Source organism: Hypanus sabinus, chromosome 24 (genome assembly GCF_030144855.1).
Source record: "Hypanus sabinus isolate sHypSab1 chromosome 24, sHypSab1.hap1, whole genome shotgun sequence".
NCBI lineage: Eukaryota > Metazoa > Chordata > Chondrichthyes > Myliobatiformes > Dasyatidae > Hypanus > Hypanus sabinus.
Window position 1 is genome coordinate 4541559 of NC_082729.1, and position 19954 is coordinate 4561512.

General features: G+C 45.4%; 1 protein-coding gene across 5 annotated transcripts in view; it reads left to right on the top strand.

Annotated features, from left to right (window-relative positions):
• Window positions 1–19954, top strand: part of cd164l2 (CD164 sialomucin-like 2) — a 75797-nt gene that overhangs the window by 28712 nt on the left and 27131 nt on the right. For all 5 annotated transcript variants that reach the window (XM_059949185.1, XM_059949186.1, XM_059949187.1 and 2 more), the window contains exon 3: window positions 12941–13015. In XM_059949185.1, coding sequence (XP_059805168.1) covers window positions 12941–13015 — 75 coding nt within the window. The remainder of the gene's footprint in view (window positions 1–12940; window positions 13016–19954) is intronic.

Here is a 19954-nt window from a genome sequence, read left to right on the forward strand (position 1 = left end):
TGTACCTCCTCCCTGATGGTAGTAATGAGAAGAGGGGTCTTCAGGCTCCTGTACCTCCTCCCTGATGGCAGGAATGAGAAGAGGGGTCTTCAGGCTCCTGTACCTCCTCCCTGATGGTAGTAATGAGAAGAGGGGTCTTCAGGCTCCTGTACCTCCTCCCTGATGGTAGTAATGAGAAGAGGGGTCTTCAGGCTCCTGTACCTCCTCCCTGATGGTAGTAATGAGAAGAGGGGTCTTCAGGCTCCTGTACCTCCTCCCTGATGGTAGTAATGAGAAGAGGGGTCTTCAGGCTCCTGTACCCCCTCCCTGATGGTAGTAATGAGAAGAGGGGTCTTCAGGCTCCTGTACCTCCTCCCTGATGGCAGGAATGAGAAGAGGGGTCTTCAGGCTCCTGTACCTCCTCCCTGATGGCAGTAATGAGAAGAGGGGTCTTCAGGCTCCTGTACCCCCTCCCTGATGGTAGTAATGAGAAGAGGGGTCTTCAGGCTCCTGTACCGCCTCCCTGATGGTAGTAATGAGAAGAGGGGTCTTCAGGCTCCTGTACCTCCTCCCTGATGGTAGTGATGAGAAGAGGGGTCTTCAGACTCCTGTACCCCCTCCCTGATGGTAGTAATGAGAAGAGGGGTCTTCAGACTCCTGTACCTCCTCCCTGATGGTAGTAATGAGAAGAGGGGTCTTCAGGCTCCTGTACCTCCTCCCTGATGGCAGGAATGAGAAGAGGGGTCTTCAGGCTCCTGTACCTCCTCCCTGATGGTAGTAATGAGAAGAGGGGTCTTCAGGCTCCTGTACCTCCTCCCTGATGGTAGTAATGAGAAGAGGGGTCTTCAGGCTCCTGTACCCCCTCCCTGATGGTAGTAATGAGAAGAGGGGTCTTCAGGCTCCTGTCCCTCCTCCCTGATGGTAGTGATGAGAAGAGGGGTCTTCAGGCTCCTGTACCTCCTCCCTGATGGCAGGAATGAGAAGAGGGGTCTTCAGGCTCCTGTACCTCCTCCCTGATGGTAGTAATGAGAAGAGGGGTCTTCAGGCTCCTGTACCTCCTCCCTGATGGTAGTAATGAGAAGAGGGGTCTTCAGGCTCCTGTACCTCCTCCCTGATGGTAGTGATGAGAAGAGGGGTCTTCAGACTCCTGTACCCCCTCCCTGATGGTAGTAATGAGAAGAGGGGTCTTCAGACTCCTGTACCTCCTCCCTGATGGTAGTAATGAGAAGAGGGGTCTTCAGGCTCCTGTACCTCCTCCCTGATGGCAGGAATGAGAAGAGGGGTCTTCAGGCTCCTGTACCTCCTCCCTGATGGTAGTAATGAGAAGAGGGGTCTTCAGGCTCCTGTACCTCCTCCCTGATGGTAGTAATGAGAAGAGGGGTCTTCAGGCTCCTGTACCTCCTCCCTGATGTAGTAATGAGAAGAGGGCACGTCCTGAGTGATGGGGGTCCTTAATGATGGACGCTGCCTTTTTGAGGCACCACTCCTTGAAGATATTTTGGATATTACGGAGGCTAGTACCCAAGAAGGAGCTGACTAATTTTACAACTTTCAGCAGCTTTTTACAATCCTGTGCTGTAGCCCCACCCCCATACCAGACGCTGATGGGGCCTGTCAAAATGCTCTCCATGGTACACCTACAGAAGTTTTTGAGTGTATTTGTTGACATGCCAGGTTAGATCCTTAGAGATCTTGACACCAAGGAACTTGAAACTGCTCACTCTCTCCACTTCTGATCCCTCTATGAAGATTGGTGTGTGTTCCCTTGTCTTGCCCTTTCTGAAGTCCACAATCAGCTCTTTCATCTTACTGATGTTGAGTGCCAGGTTGTTGCTGTGACACTCAACTGACTGGTATATCTCACTCCTGTACGCCCCTTTGTCTCCATCTGAGATTCTACCAACAATGGTTGTATCATCAGCCGCTTTATAGATGGTATTTGAGCTATGCCTAGCCACACAGTCATGGGTATAGAGAGAGTAGAGCAGAGGGCTAAGCACAGTTGTGAGTGAGGAGAAGATATTATTACCAATCCACACAGATTGTGGTCTTCCACTTAGGAAGCTGAGGATCCAGTTACAGAGGGGGTACAGAGGCCCACGATCTGTAGCTTATCGATCAAGACTGAATAATCGTGAGCTATAGTCAACGAACAGTATCCTGACATAGGTGTTTGTATCATCCAGGTGATCTAAGGCCGTGTGGAGAGCCATCGAGATTGCATATACTGTGGCTCCAGGCTCTTGCTGAGGCAGGAGCTGATTCTAGTCATGACCGACCTCTCAAAGCATCTCATCACCGTAGATATGAGTGCTACCGGGCGATAGTCATTAAGGCAGCTCCCACTACTCTTATTGGGTGCTGGTATAATTGTTGCCCTTTGAAGCAGGTGGGAGCTTCCTGCCGTAGCAGAGGGAGACTGAGGAAGGGAATTGACGCTGCGTGACGCATTTCCAAATAACTGAGTTCCAAGTCGAAAAAGGAACGCTCGATCCTCTATTACGAAACCAGCAAAATCGATCAAAAATAGTGATGATGAAATTAGCGATATCAGAGAACTTTGCACAATTATTGGTCAACAATAATGTCCATTATGTGCTCACCCCCCCCCCCGAACTAAAACTAACAGGAAGCGTGAACGCGTGAGTGACAACTCATTTGCTTCACGACCCACGTGGCAAATTGCTGTAACCCAAAATGAAAAGCACAACACCAAATACAAGACAGACTGAGAATAGATACAAGACTCCCACATGTAATCTATAGTTCTATTACTATGTATTGCATTGTACTGCTGCTGCAAAGCAACACGTTTCAAGACATAAGCGGGTGATATTAAACCTAATTCCAAAATTCAAACAAATCATTTTGTATCCGCCTTTGCTCCAAGAAAAGCTCTAGATCGCTTATCCTGTCCTCAAATTAAACCTGATTCTAATTCTGACTTTGCACTACTTAATTAATTTAACTTTTTGATACTTATTTACCGCAATTCACAATTTTTCTATTAATATGTATCGCAATGTACTGCTACCACGAAACAACATATGCCGATGGTATAAACCTGATTCTGATTCGGTAACTTCTGCCTATTTTAGTCTGATCTGTTACTGAGATTGACGAGATCGTGACAGTTTTGAAATGAGTTGGTGTTCGGGTTTTGACATTTTTTAAATCCATCCAACTTGGATTGCTTATATCTTTACAATTATTCCTGTAGTTGTATTGGTATTGCACAGTATATTGGTCCTGAGCTGGTGACTAATGAATTTTAATTTCTCATAATATCTGTCGGTACAGTACAACACTTCCATTTTAATGTAGCAAATGTTACGAGCAAAACTTGGCTTGGAGGCACAAGTGGGCAGAAGTAGTCAGAATCAAGATTACTATCACTGCCCTGCGGTGCAAAGAGATAAAATTACTATAAGTTTAAAAAATAGTGTTTTTAAAAAAGAGGCAGGATTCATGGACTGTTCAGAAATTTGCTGGCAGAGGGGAAGAAGCTGTTGCTGATTAACAAAGGACCTGTCGTCTCATGCTCTCAATATTTATTGTTTGTTTATTTATTATTATTGTTCCTTTTTTGGATTTGCAAAGTTTGTTGTCCTCTGCACTTCGGTTGAATGGTCTTTCGGTGATTCTGTTATGGTTATTATTCGATAGATTTGTTAAGATTTCCCACAGGGAAATGAATCTCTGGGTTGTAAATGATGATGTATGTTCTTTGATAAAAATATTTACTTTCAACTTGGGCTTCCATATCTCCTCCCTGAGAAAAGATAAGTTGACGTTGGAGAGGGTTCAGAATTGGCTCCTGTACCTCCTCCCTGATGGTAGTAATGAGAAGAGCGGTCTTCAGGCTCCTGTACCTCCTCTCCGATGGTAGTAATGAGAGGAGGGGTCTTCAGGCTCCTGTACCTCCTCCCTGATGGTAGTAATGAGAAGAGGGGTCTTCAGGCTCCTGTACCTCCTCCCTGATGGTAGTAATGAGAAGAGGGGTCTTCAGGCTCCTGTCCCTCCTCCCTGATGGTAGTAATGAGAAGAGGGGTCTTCAGGCTCCTGTCCCTCCTCCCTGATGGTAGTAATGAGAAGAGGGGTCTTCAGGCTCCTGTCCCTCCTCCCTGATGGTAGTAATGAGAAGAGGGGTCTTCAGGCTCCTGTACCTCCTCCCTGATGGTAGTAATGAGAAGAGGGGTCTTCAGGCTCCTGTATCTCAGCCTCATGTCTTTTCAATCCATCTGGCCCAGTGTTTAAAGGGTCCTAACATCGGGTCATTCCTCACTCTGGGACCCAGGCCCTGTCACACCAATACTCTGGGCCTGGACCCTGCCGCCACATTTTGGCCTGTACCTAATCTTTACTGCTGATTCAGAGAAGCCAAAAGCTGGGGTCTGTGTTCCATGATAAATTTTAGTGTTGCCTGGGCTCACCAAGCTTATCACAATCCTGTCCTCCAAACTGAAACATCTAACAATTAATGGCCAACCATTCTACTTACCGGGAGACACGGACAGCATCCGGTCCAGCCAACTTGTGCTGATCAACTGGCTGGAGTGCTAACTGATATCTTTAACCTCTTGCTTCGTCAGTCTGGGGTATCCATCTGCTTCAATTCTGGAGTCTAAGAGGAACGTAGATTGACTATCATCCAGCAGCACTTGCATTCAGAGTGATGAAGTGTTTTCAGAGGTTGGCGATGAAACTCTTCAACTCCTGCCTGAGGAGTGACTTGGATCCGCTCCAATTTGCCTCCCAGAGCAACAGGTCCATAGCAGATACCAGCATTGGCTCTTCACTCAACTCTGAAACCTCTGGGCAACAGAAATGCATACATCAGGGCGTTCTTTATTGACTACAGCTCGGGCATTCGATACTTTCATTCCCCCAAATTTATCAATAAGCTTCAAGACCTTGGCCTCAGCACCTTCTTGCACAATAGGATCCTCCATTTCCTCCCTAGCAGACCCCAGTCACTTTAGATTGGTAACAACATCTCCTCCACGATCTCCATCAGCACAGGTGCCCCACAAGGCTGTGTGCTTAGTCCCCTGCTCTGCTCGCTTTACACTTATGACCATGAGGCTAAGCTCCAAATCCCATATTTAACTTTGCTGACACTGATCGAATCAAAGGAGGTGATGGATCAGCATGTAGGAGGGAGACTGAAAATGTGGCTGAGTAGTGCCACAACAACAGCCTCTCAACAAGATCAAGGACTGATTATTGACTTCTGGAGGAGAAAGTTGAAGATTTATGATCCAGGTCTCATCAGGGGATCAGGTGCAGAGGGTCAATAACTTTAAATTCTTCTGTGTTATCATTTCCGAGGGTCTGTTCTGGGCCCAGCACCTACGTGCCATTATTTAGAAAGCACGGCAGCTCCTTTACTCCCTTAGGATTTGGCTTGACATGTAAAACTTTGACAAGAATTTATATGGGTAGTGGAGAGTATATTGACTGGCTGCATCACAGGCTGGTATGGAAACACGAGTTCTCCTGAACGGAAAAGCGGACAAAAAGTGGAGATGCCCCATCTCGGGTGAAGCCCTCCCAACCATTGAGCACATCCACGCGGAGCGCTGTCGTAGGAAAACAACATCGATCATCGAGGACCCCACCACCTAGACCAGAGGTCGGCAACCTGCGGCTCTTTCATCTCTGTGATGCGGCTCCCCATGGTTTGTTAGCTTTTGAAATGTAATTTGAAATTTGAAGATTATGGTGATCTTGTACAATCTAAAAACTTTGTGGAGACCCCATTTCCTGGCACATCTGAACCGGCTCACAATTAGCCACCGTTCCGGCTAAGGGAGATAGCCTACGGGGGTTTGTGAGTACGTGTCTTTTGGAGCATCCGCGCCCACGGGGACGGGTTGAGGGAGGCTTTAAAGCAAGGCTGATTAGTTCGAATAAAATTACCTTTGACTGCAGTCTTTATTTTAGCGCTGCGTGTAGCACACCGCTACAACGTGTTTTTTTATCGCTATTAATATACATCACCACTGCCAATGCCTGACACCCGCCAGTGCGCGCTTTCTTTTAATTCTTCGATCCAAGGTAGGCTAACTATGGAGTAACCTTCAACCCAACGTCTTTTTTTCGGAGTTCAAAATGTTTTTGTTGCATGCAGAAATGTAATTTTGTTTTCTCTGCAAGAGTTCATCAATTTCATAAATGCAACACATTATAGTTTGTTTATACATAGCATAAAGGCAAAAAAACCCATTGTATGCAGTGTTATTTCATTTTAAATGTCAAACGGGTTTTGTGGCTCCCAGTGTTTTCTTTTCTGTGGGAAATGGGTCCATATTGGCTCTTTCAGTGGTAAACGTTGCCGACCCCTGACCTAGACCATGCTCTCTTCTCACTGCTGCCATCAAGAAGAAGGTACAGGAATTTCAAGACTCTCCCCACCAGGTTCAGCAATAGATATTACCGCTCAACCATCAGGCTCTTGAGGATAACTTCACATGCCCCATCACTGAACTGTTCCCACAACCTTTGGACTCACTTTCAAGGACTCTTCATCTCATGTTCTTGATATTTATTGTTTACTTATTTATTATTCAGATTCAGAATCACTTTATTGTCAATATGTGAAACATACCAGAATTGATTGTGGTTCGATGCCAAGCATAAAGCACAGGACAACACCATAACAGACAACACACCAGCATCCAACAGTTTACAAGACAATAGTGCAGACAGTCATGAGCAATCAACGATTTGCAGAACAGTCAGTAATCAAATTTAAATACATGTGAACATATGAACAGACTCAATAATTATCAACAGAGCGATGAGAGCAGGATAGACCATTAAGCAGATGTTGTGCGGGGACAGTCAGTTAGTACACCTGAGTGGGTTTTGTTGAAAAGCTGGGAAAGGAGCTTTGGAGATGACGTGTAGTCCTGGTGGTTCTAAGGAAAGATTGAATAGATTAGAAATTTATTCCTTGGAACGTAGAAGATTGAAAGGAGATTTGATAGAGATATACAAGATTATTGGGGGTATAGATAAGGTAAATGCTAGCAAGCTTTTTCCACTGAGGTTGGGTGGGACTACATCCAGAGGTCATGGGCTATGGGTGGAAAGTGAAAAGTTTAAGGGGAACATCAGGAGGAAATTCCTTCACTCAGAGGGTGATGAGAGTGTGGAACAAGTGGTGCATGCAAACTCGATTACAATGTTTAAGAGAAGTTTCGATAAGTACATGGATGGTAGGGGAGTGGAGGGCTATGGTCTTTGATAATGAATTTACTTTGAACTTTCAACGTGAAAGTCTGAACTAGCACTACAATTCTGGAAATGTAGCAAATTCAGACATGCTGATAAACTGACTCTCTACCCACTACATGCTCCCAAGACAATACATTTATACTTCTGGCTTGTGTATCCCTCTAACAACCTCCATAAATGACATCCAGTTATCGTATTATTACCAACAAGAGAAAATCTGCAGTTGCTGGAAACCCAAACAACACGCACAAAATGCTGGAGGAATTCAGCAGGTCAGACAGCATCTGTGGAAATGACAGGCCGAAATGATAACTGTAGCATTTTCCTCCAGCATTTTTTTTGTGTGTTGATCGTATTATTAATGGTGTGCATAACAAGTTTCTGCACTTCACAAACAAAAGCTCTTTATTACCACAAGAGATTCTGCTGGAAATCCAGAGCAACATACAAAAAAAATTGCTGGAGGAACTCAGTAGGTCAGGCAGCATCTAAGGAGAGGAGTAAACGGTCGATGTGTTGGGCTGAGATCATTCATTGGGCTGGAAAAGAAGGGGGATGACGCCAGAATAAGAAGATGGGGGGCGGGGAGCAGTCCTGATGATTTAATTCCCCTCTCAATCCCTGTAATCTTTGGTGCCCCTACTAATCAAGAACCTATCAACCTCCGCTTTAGATATACCCAATGACCTGGCCTCCACAGCCATCGGTGGGAACAAATTCCACAGATTCACCACCCTCTGGCTAAAGAAATTCCTCCTCATCTCTGTTCTAAGCGTTATCTTTGCACGTGTACGATGTATGCTTGTTAAAATTGTTTTGGCCTACAATGCTAATTATTGAACCATGGTGCAATAATATCATCTTGTAATCTAATCTCCTGGTTGGTTTGTTATCCTCCTGTATCACATGACTGTTACCTGGTAACCAAATCTATGCACTAGGGAGGATAGTAGGCTTCTGTAGGAGACTTGCCTGACTATAAATATGCTTGTATCCTTGGAAACCCTGGAAACTACAGGATATGTTTTGGGAAATAGTTAACTAGATACAGCCTATTTTTACTGGGCAAATATCCTACAGAAATCTGCTTTTGCAAACCAGCTAATTGTGCTTGTCTGATCTGCAGGATAAATGTACCTTAATGACCACTTCTGTCTCCAGCAATTGCAATAACAAATTACCATGACCGGCTTTCAAATGGTGGCTGTCAGTAATCGTGCAAAAGGGTGAATTATTTTGAGAATTGATCTAGAGTCATAGAAAAGTTCGGCACAGAAACAGGCCCTTTGACTGAGCCATTTAAACTGCCTACTACCATCGACCTGCAAGGGTGCCCATAGCCCTCTATAACCCTACCATCCGTTACCTATCCAAATTTCGCTTAAACGTTGAAATTGAGCTCGCATTGACCACTTGCACTGGCAGCTCGTTCCACAACCTTCTGAGTGAAAAAGGGTCCCCTCATGTTTCACCTTTCACCCTTTTCACCTTTCACCCTTAACCCATGACCTCTAGTTGTATTCCCACCCGACCTCTGGGAAAAGACTGCTTGCATTTACCCTTTCTATACCCCTCATAAGGCACACACTCAGGGTTGTGTATAATGACATATATGTACTTCGATAAGATTTACTTAGATTTTAATTAAAAATTTAAAATAAAATTACAAACTTAGCAGTAGCTTGTCTTTTTTTTTCTTTTTCCAATTGTGGATCTTTTAACCCATGCCTTCGAGAAGTTTCTAACTCAAGCTAAAGTTTCTAGCTTGACATAAAGATCCATTTTGCAAATCAGCTGCTGTATTTGGTTTGGATAATCTCAATAGCAAACAGATGATGCATTGTTCACAAGTGGAATGAAATCATAATGCCTCACATCTCGTGCTTAAGGGTTTAATTGGTCAGCTTCTGCAAATAAACCTTTTCCTTAAACTGTAGCTCAGGAAACTAATTAAAATCAGGCCTGGCAAATTTACTTGGGGTCCATATGGTTCTGCTGGAAACAATCTCCTAATTTTGAGGAGGCACAAGAGACTCCAGATGCTGGTAATCTGGAGTAACATAACGCTGGCCTGGATTGGGAAAAGCTCCAGAGGGTTGTAAACTCAATCAACTCCATCATGGGCATAAGCTTCCCTACCATCAAAGACATCTTCAAAAACTGAGCCTCAAGATGGAGCATCTGTCATTAAAGACCCCCACCATCCAGGACATTGTTACCATCATGGAGAATGTACAGCAGTCTGAAGGCACACACTCAATGTTTTAGAAAGAGCTTCTTGTTTCTGAACAATAACACACAAACATGTACAGTACCTCAGTTTTTTCTCTGTTTACATTAATTTTATAATTATTGTAACTTACAGTAATTTTTTAATATATTGCATTGTACTGGCTTATTCCACGACCTATGTCGATAATAAATCTGATTCTGGTCTTGGAGGAACTCAGCAGTCAGGCAGCATCTATGGACGGAAGACTGCACTTGTCATTTCAGATAGAGACCCTGAGCGAACGAGGGGAGAGGGCCAGTATAAAGAGATGGGGGAAAGGGTGGATTCAGATGAGATACACTTTGAGGATGTGTGCTTAGCCCGCTGCTCTATTCTCCCTACACGCAGGACTGTGTGGCTAGACACAGCTCAAGCACCAACCATGCATTTGCTAGTGTCACAACTGTTGCTGGCAGCACCTCAGATGGTGACGAGAAGGATTATAGGAGCGAGAGAGATCAGCTGGTTGAATGGTGTCACCACAGCAACCTCACCCTCAGACCACAGAACTGATTGTGGACCTCAGGAAAGGGAAATCGGGAGGACCTGGAGCAGTCCTTGTTAAGGTGTCAGTGGTGGAAAGGGTGAGCATTTTCCAGCTCCTGGGTATCAACATCTCAGAAGAGCTACCCTGGGCTCAACACATTGATGCAATTGCTGTTGAAATCAGCGAGGATGAGAGCAGAAGGCGAGTGGGTGCTCCATGTCATCTGCCTACATTTGACTGCTCTCTCTCTCTCTCTCTCTCTCTCTCTCTCCCTCTTGCTTCCTGCTGACGGAGGAAGGTGACAGCATTTCACTTGTCTTTGTACTGGCATTTGATGGTGCCAGAGCCTTGGCTTTTGGGCAAGGTTTAATCGATGTGGTTTGTGCTTTGGACTCTGGCGTTATGATGTGCTTCTGGTTTCTGTTTGCTTTCCTGTTCTCTGCGCCCTCTATTTTGTGCGATTTTGATCAGGACAGACTGGCTGTGCGGCCTGCAGCAAATTAACGACACAGCGCTAAACTAAACTGAACGTTCCCGGACCTTTTCAATTACTCTGCGGTTCGATGTTTTCCATTCTATGGTTTATCGCTCACTTTTTGCCATTTGTGTGATTTGTTTTTTTGTGCACCTTGGGTGTTTGATGGTTTTTTTTTAACGGGTTCCATGGTGCTTCTTTGTTCCGTGGCTGCCCGCAGGAAGGTGAATCTCAAGGTTCTACACCACGCACGTACTTTGATAATAAATGTACTTCAAATCTTTCTGAAGGCACACCGGCGGCTATATTTCATTAGGAGCTTAAGGAGATTTGGTTTGTCACCAAAGACACCGGCAAATTTCTACAGATCTGCCATGGAGAGCATTCTACCTGGATGCCTCACATGGAGTTGCCAATGGAAAGGATCTGAAGTTCAAGTTCACTGCCATTCAAATCTACACATGTATACAACAAAATGAAACAACGTTCCTCTGGGACCAAGGTGCAACATACAGCACATCAAATAATATTAACTCAATAATATTAACAGATAATTCAACAGGTCTGACTATCTAATCTTTCTCTGACTATCTATCTATCTATCTATCTATCTGACTGTCCCCCCCCCCGATTTAATCATAGTCTAATCACAGGACAATTTACAATGACCAATTAACCAACCAACCAGTACGTGCTCGGTCTGTGGGAGGAAACCAAGGCTCCCAGCGGAAACCCACACAGTTATGGGGAGAACGGACAAACTCAGTACAGGCAGCAGCAAGAATATTAGCAATTGTGGTCATTTTTAAGGATGCACTGTACTGCGGCCACAAAACAACAGATTACATGATGTGTCAGTGATAATAAACTGATTTCCCACACCAAGAGGAAAGCATCTTATATTCTACCTGGTGGTATGAACATTGAATTCTCAAACTGCTGTTAACTGTTCCCTTTCTGGCCCCTATCACCAGATCTCATTCCCCTCCACTGCCATTTCCATCTGCCCATCACCCACACACTCCTCCCATTGGCCTCACCCCCATTCCATTGTCCACTTTCTTCTCCTATCAGATTTTAGCTTCAGCCCTTTATCTCTCTGCCTATCATCTCCCAGCTTCTTACTTTCCTATTCTCTGCTCCTATCACTTGCCAGCTGTTCCCCAACTGCCTGACCCCATGGGCAGAATGTATAAGCTCCTTACGGAGCATAGGGGGATTTAACCCAGGTCGCTGACGGTCTAATATCATTACTCTGAACACTAGCAAACTTCTATAGATGTGTAATGGAGACCGTATTGATTGGCTGTAACACAGCCGGCTACGGAAACACCAATGCCCTTACAAAAAGTAGTGGATACAGACAAGTCCATCATGGGTGAAGTTGGTTCTGTTCAAAGCCGAGAAACTTCTATCAATGTGTGGTGGAGAGTGTATTGACTGGTTGCATCGCAGCCTGGTGTGGAATTGCCAATGCCCTTCAGTGGAAAATCCTATGAAAAGTAGTGGATAGAGCCCAGTCCATCATGGGTTAAGCCCTCCCCACCACTGAGCACATCTACATGCAGCACTGGAACCCCCACCATTGAGACCATGCCCTTTTCTGGCAGTTGTCATCAAGAAGAAGATACAGGAGGCTCAGGACTCTCGCCACCAAGTTCAGGAACAGTTATTACCCCGTGGGCATCAGGTTCTTGAACCAAAGGGGGTAACTTCACTCAACTTCACTTGCCCATCACTGAAGTGTTCCCACAACCAATTGACTCACTTTCAAGGACACATATTTGTTTTGCCAGATCATTGCTTAATCCAAAAGCCCCTTCCTATATGACCAAATTGCCATCAGGCAGGAAGGTACAAGGACCTCAGGTCCTACACCACCAGGTTCAGGAACATTTATGGCCTTTCGGCTATCAGGCTCCTGAACCAGTGTGGATAACTTCACTCCCCTCACCTATGAGCTGATTCCACAGCCTATAGTCTCACTTTCACAGTCTCTATACATATTCTCAGGAATATTAATTTGTATTTGCTCAGTTCGTCTTTTGCACAGTGTGGTGTCAGTCTTTGCGTACTGGGGTTTTCTGCGGTTCTATTGTATGCCCGTGAACACCTGCAGGAAAATGAATCTCGGGGTTGTATATGCTGACATAGATAATAAACTTATTTTGAACTTTTGAACTTCAAACTTTGAAAATTGTTTAGGAGCAGCTGCTGGGAAGGAAACTGATCTTTGTGCGGTGTGATTGCCTCGATGGGGACGACAGTGGGTGGGAAAGTGTTCTAGACGGAATCCGGGCACAAGAGGGGGTTAATTGTTTCTGAAGGTTCTTAAGCCCAATACGTTTGTTCTTCTATTAGTTGTTCCCGCATCTTTTTGCGTAGTATCACTCTTTCAATATTAGTTACAAACCTCCCTAGGACAGGAATCCTTGGAGGTTGAAGTGATCCTTACCCCGGAATGATAAGTACTTTCTCTTTCCAGAGATGCTGTGCATTGCAAAGGACGCGGACAATCTGACAGACTGCACTATCTACAATGAGTCTTCCACGTGTGACGGTAAGAGACTTGATGGTTGCCTCTTATACGGTGAAGTGAATCCCAAAACGTGTAGCCGAGTGCAAGCAGAGACTTGCGATTCCAAAGCTCCCTGACCACTTGCCCCAGCCCGCTGGCTGGTCTGACAGGGAGAGGCAGTTGGGGTCAAATTTAGACCTTGGGAAACCGCTTCCTCCAGACCAGTCCTAGAAAGGATTCCATAGTCAGAAGAGATTCTGCAGCTGAAGGAGATCTTAGGCAAAATACATACATACTGTAAACACTCACAATGACACACAGACCCAGAGTCAGGCAAGGTCTATGGAGAGAAATAAACAGTAGATGTTTCAGGCTGAAACCCTTCTTCAAGAGGCCTGGAACATCATCCCTCCGTTGATGACACCAGTAGGAGCAAACTGAAAGGCCACACAGAGTTGGTGTTTGAAATCAAAATAGGATTTATTATCACGACATGTGTTGTGAAATTTGTTAACTTAGCAGCAGCACTTCAATGCAATACATAATATAGAAGAAAATAACAATAATGAATAAGTAAATAATTTACAGTATATGTATGTTAAATAGATTAAAAATCATGCAAAAGGCAAAAATAATATATATTTAAAAAAGTGAGGTGGTGTTCACGGGTTCGATGTCCATTTCGGAACTGAATGATCGGCATACGTCATGAAATTTGTTATGTTTGCAGCAACAATTCAATGCAATACATAATAAATATAGAAAATCAATCAATCACAGTAAGTATACATGTGTATATTAAATAGTTATATTAAAAATAGTGTGAAAACACAAGTGAGGTAGTGTTCATGTGTTTAATGTCCATTTAGGAATTGGAAGGCAGAGGGGAAGAAGCTGTTCCTGAATCACTGAGTGTATGCCTTCAGGCTTCTGTACCCCCTCCCTGATGATAACAATGAGAACAAGGCATGTCCTGGGTGATGGGGGTCTTTAATAATGGATGCTGCCTTTCGAAGGCACTGCTCCTTGAAGATGTCTTGGATACTATGGAGACTAGTACCCATAATGGAGCTGACTAATTTTACAACTTTCTGTCGCTTCTTCTGATCATGTGCCGTAGTTCCCTCCTCCCACCCCAACCCCCCAATATCCAAGAGTGATGCAGCCTGTCAGAATACTCTCCACGGTACATCTGTATGGGCGATTCACTAAAAAGTGTTGGGCACCAGGAGCAGAGCTACCTGAGCATGTCTTTGGTACAGATTTTGCATTCTCATTTGACGAGATTACCAGCAAAACTCCATTTGGATAGCAGAGTGGTGGGTACAGAAAGACTTAATAAAGTAACAGGGTAGGATCTGGTTATAGAGTAAAGTGATTATCCAGAGGTCTAACAACAAATCCAATCTTGTTGCAAATTCAATGGGTGCATGCTTTCATTTAATGAAGTTCCTGAAAAGGGGATCATTGCTACTGTCTTTCTTCTCTACTCAATCCAGTTTTTCAAGTCAAGTTTAATGTCATTTAACTATAGATATATATATATATATATACACACATATACACACACAGTGAAATGAGACAACGTTTCTCTGAATCGGGGTGTAAACCACAACAAGGCACAAAATAACTTATGAAAGTAAGAAATAGAATCTACAGATGGATTATGCATAAATAAACAAAGTGCATAAATTAAATATTGTCAGATACAGGACAGATTAACCAATGCGGCAGGAAGTTCAGAAACCTAATGACCCAAGGGGAGAAACTGTTTCTCATCCTGACCGTTCTTGTCTTTATGCATCGGAGTCTCCTGCCTGACGATAGAAAGTCAAAGAGGATGCTGGATGGATGGGTGGGATCCTGATAATACTAAGGGCCCTGCGTACGCAGTGCTCCTGATAAATGTCCTCGATGGATGGTAGGGAGACCCCTATCTTCCTCGTGGCCATTCTCACAGTCCTTCGTAGGGACTTCTGGTCAGATGCTCTGCGCTCCCACACCAGATGGAGATGCAGTTTGTCAGGACAATCTCAGTGGTGCTTCTATAAAATTCAGTTATGATGGGGGGTGGGGAGGGAGCCTCACTTGCCTCAATCTCCTTAGAAGACTGCTGTGCCTCCTTCTTCAGGAAGCTGAGATTGAGGGACCAGGTGAGGTCATTCTCAGCTACTTCTAAAATTTCTGTTACAATAATGGGTGCCTGCTGTAACGTAATTGGTGAATTTACTACAACTTGGGTCTCATCACTGCTACAAGTCTATACATCTAGGGTAATTCCCCTTTCTACAGGAAGTTTTGTTCTGAGTGCAGGATGGTGGAGGTTTGCAGAGGAAAGAGATTCAAAAGTTTGTGCATAAATAGCCATCTTGTTAAGGACTAACACCTATTCCATCTGAGTAGCCTCCATCCTGATGGCATGAATGTTGATTTCTCCTTCCAGTGAACAAATTTTTCCCCCTCCACCCTCTTTCTCTATTCCCAAGTCTGGCCTTTTACCTCCTTTCATCTGTCTATACCTCCCCCTGGGTCCTCTCCTCTTTCCCTTTCTCCTATGGTCCACTGTCCTCTCCTATCAGATTCCTTCCTCTCCAGCCCTTGACCTTTCCCACCAATCTGGCCTCACCTATCACCTTCCAGCTAGCCTACTTCCCCTCCTCCCACATTTTAATTCCGGCATCTTCCCTCCCCCACCACCTTCTCTGTCCTGATGAAGGGTCTCGGCCCGAAATGTTGACTGTTTACTCTTTGCCACAGATGCTGCCTGACCTGCTGAGTTCCTCCAGCATTTTGTGTGTGAGTTGTTCTGGATTTCCAGCATCTGCAGACTTCCTCATGTCTATAATATTTAAATGCTGGTAGGGCAGTGATACTAATGACGTTCTGTTTCTTCCAAGGCACTTTCGACCTCTTTGCTATTCCGTCTTTCACCAATTTCTAAAAAGTTGCTGTATCAGGTCAGAGTCTGTAACATTTGGGGGTTTAAAGAGGAGTCATCGGTCTGGAAGGTTTACCTCGCTCCCGTTGCAGTATAATATATCTCTAGCGTTCTTGTCTATTTGGTCCTTAGCACCTGCTCAATTTTGCAGTTGGGATGAACTTTGCCCTCTGCACTTCAAAAATCAGAATCAAGTTTAATATCTTTGTGGCAGCAGTACAATGAAACACATAGAGAGAAAAACTGTGAATTACAGCACATATATATTAGTTAATTTAAATAAGCAGTGCAAAAAATAGAAATAAAAAAAGATGTGAGGTAGTGTTCATGGGTTCAATGTCCATTCAGAAGTCAGATGGCAGAGGGGAAGAAGCTGTTCCAGAATCATTGAGTGTGTACCTTCAGGCTTCTGTACCTCCTCCCTGATGGTAGTAATGAGAAGAGGGGTCTTCAGGCTCCTGTACCTCCTCCCTGATGGTAGTAATGAGAAGAGGGGTCTTCAGGCTCCTGTACCTCCTCCCTGATGGTAGTAATGAGAAGAGGGGTCTTCAGGCTTCTGTATCTCCTCCCTGATGGTAGTAATGAGAAGAGGGGTCTTCAGGCTCCTGTACCTCCTCCCTGATGGTAGTAATGAGAAGAGGGTCTTCAGGCTCCTGTACCTCCTTCCTGATGGTAGCAATGAGAAGAGGGGTCTTCAGGCTCCTGTACCTCCTCCCTGATGGTAGTAATGAGAAGAGGGGTCTTCAGGCTCCTGCACCTCCTCCCTGATGGTAGTAATGAAAAGAGGGGTCTTCAGGCTCCTGTATCTCTTCCCTGATGGATTGTAGCAATGAAAGAGGGCATGTCTTGGGTGATGGGGTTCCTTAATGAAGGATGTCACCATTTTGGGTCATCGCTCCTTGAAGATGTCCTGAATACTGCGGAGGCTTGAGGCTAAGATGGAGATGACGAAGCAGCTGCCTCTGCAGCTAATTTCGATCCTGTGCTGTAGCTCTCCCCCCCCACCCCCCACCCCCCATACCAAACAGTGTGACAGCCAGTTAGAATGCTCTCCACAACACCTCTGCTGAAATCTCTGAGCGTCTTTGGTGACATATCAAATCTGCTCAAACTCCTAATGAAATATTGCCACTGTCGTGCCTTCTCGGTAGCTGCATCAATATGCTGAGTCCAGGTTAGATCCTCAGAAATGTTGACTCCCAGGAACTTGAAGTTGCTCACTCTTTCCACTTTGGATGGACTGTGCCTGGATTTGCACTCGGGATGGATTTCCAAAGAATGAGAGGAGATCTTATAGAAACGTATAAAATTATGAAAGGGATAGATAGATAGAGACAGGAAAGTTGTTCCCACTGGTAGGTGAGGCTAGAACTAGGGGACGTAGCCTCAAGATTTGGTGGAGTAGATTTAGGACAGAGATGAGGAGGAACTGCTTTTCCCAGAGAGTGGTGAATCTGTGGAATTCTCTGCCCAATGAAGCTGTGGAGGCTGCCTCAGTAAATATATTCACGACAAGGTTGGATATATTTTTGCATAGCAGGGGAATTGAGGGTTATGGGGCAAAGTCAGGCAGGTGGAGATGAGTCCATGGTCAGATCAGCCATGATCTTATTGAATGGCGGGGCAAGCTCGACAGGCCAGATGGCCAACTCCTGCTCCTAGTTCTTGTGTGCTTATCCTTGAATTTACATTTGAGATGGAGTTTGCTCGGTTTTGCTCTTGAGTTATTTCCCTTGACAAGGTCCAGTGGGGAGAAGTTAAGGTTTTGTCAGAACTATACAGTTGGAACCAAGCATGATTACTTAGAGAGGAGAATGTCTAAGATTTGTGTGTGGGGCGGGAATAGATCAAGAGTGGATGACACAAGTGATAGTGTAGCATCTGAGAAGGTGGTGAAGGCTTAATTATGTCTGTCCCAAAGAGGTGTAAATGAGGCTGTTGGTTGGATGGATTCACTCTAGGGCAATGGGAAATCTTCCAAAAGATTTGGCAAAAAATCCTCTTTACTCCGTCTGGTTTTAAGGCTTAAATTAATTGAAGTTACTTCTTGTTCCTGAGCAAGTATATTCTGGACTTGTGAACAAGCATTTTTTTTACCTTAATGAGAGCAGAAAATTAAGGAACTACCTTGGCCCCCTTACTGTGACAACAGTAGCAGTCCCCCTCATGTCCACCCTTGCCCATCCCAGAGCAGGAGGGTGTAGAAGGTTGTCGATGGTTACAATGGGACATGGACAGGGTGCAGAGCTGGTCTAAGCAGCAACAGATGGAGTTCAGAGCAACACACACACAAAACACCGGAGGAACTCAGCAGGTCAGTCAGCGTCTATGGAAATGAATAAACAGCCAACATTTCGAGCTGGGTCCCTTCTTCAGGTCTGAGAAGGGGGAGGACACCAGAATAAAAAGGTGCAGGGAGGGGAAAGAGGTGAGCTGGGATGTAATAGGTGCATCAACATGGGGTAGATGGGCTGAAGGGCCTGTTTCTGAGTTGTACTTTTCTACGACTCTATAACTAAGGACATCAATAGGGGTTGGAGGAGCATCACTACAGTCTGGCTTGTCTCCAACATGAGCAGTACTTTCTCCCTCTCGCCGTTCTCTCCTTCTCCATTCAGCAGTCTGGTTCCCCTCTCAGCCCTTCACCTTACCTGCCTATCACTTCCCTTTGTCCCCTCCTCACTCTCCTCCCCTCTCAAATTCCTTCCTCTTCAGCCCTTTACCTCTTCCGCCTATCACCTGACAGCTTCTCACTTCATCCCCACCCACCCACCCCTCAGCTGGTCTCACCTATCACCTGCCAGCCTGCACTCATCCTCCCCATCGCCACAACTTATTCTGGTTTCTGCCCTCTTTCCTTCCAGTCCTGATGAAGGGTCTTGGCCTGAAGCATTGACTCTTTATTCGTTTCCATAGACGTTGCCTAACCTGCTGAGATCCTCCCGCATTTTGTGTGTGTGTTGATCAGCATTCTGAGTTTTCTGTTTGGCTTTAAGACAGCGTGTTGTTTTAAATTGGGTGGCAGGGTGGAGATTTGTCTCTACCAAAGAGGTGTAAGGCGCACCTTCCCTCTGCTGGCCTGCTTGTCACCCTTGGGCAAGGTGTAGCACCAACTTAGCGCCTTTCCCCCCCCCCCCCCAATCAGGGTCACGTGAAGCCATGGAGCTGGTGGTGGATGGTCATACGAGCAGCTGGTGCAAATCGCAAGTTCTGGAAGGACTGGGAAGGGGGAAGGTGAAGGGAGGTAAAAGAGTACAAGCTGGAAGGTGATGGGTAAGTCCAGGTGAGGGCAGAAGTTGGGTGAGTGGGGAAGGGGGGGTGAAATGGGGAGGTGAAATGGGGAGGTGATAGGTGGGATAGGTCAAGGGCTGAAGAAGAGGGATTCTGATTGGAGAGGAGAGTGGACCATGGGAGACAGGGAAGGAAGAGGGAACCCAGGGGGAGGTGATGGGCAGGTGACTAGAAAGGCAGGGATAAGATGGGAGTCAGACTAAGGAATGGAAAAAGAAAGAAGGAGGGAGGAGAAATTACCAGAAGTTAGAGAAATCATTGTTTATGCCGGCAGGTTGGAGGCTACCCAAATGGAATATGAGCTGTTGCTCCTCTAACTTGAGAGTAATTTTATTGTAGCCAGAAGCGAGATATTCCTGAGCAGCTCACATAAAATGCTGGAGGAACCCAGCAGGTCAGGCAGCATCCGTGGAGAGGAATAAACGGGCGACGTTTCAGGCCGCGACCCTTCTTCAGGCCTGGAAAGGAAGGGAAAAGATGACCGAATAAAAAGGTGGGGGGAGGGGAAAGAGGTGATAGGTGAAGCTAGGTGGGTGGGAAAGGTTAAGAGCTGGAGGGGGGAAGGATTCTGATAGGAGAGGAGAGTGGACCACAGGAGACAGGGAAGGAGGAGGGGGCCAGAGGGAGGTGATAGGCAGGTGAGAAGAGGTAAGAGGCCAGAGTGGGAGGAGGGACAAGTGGACGAGAGGAGGGGGATGTGGGGAAATATTTTTTTACTGGCAGAAGAAATCACCGTTCATGCCATCAGCTTG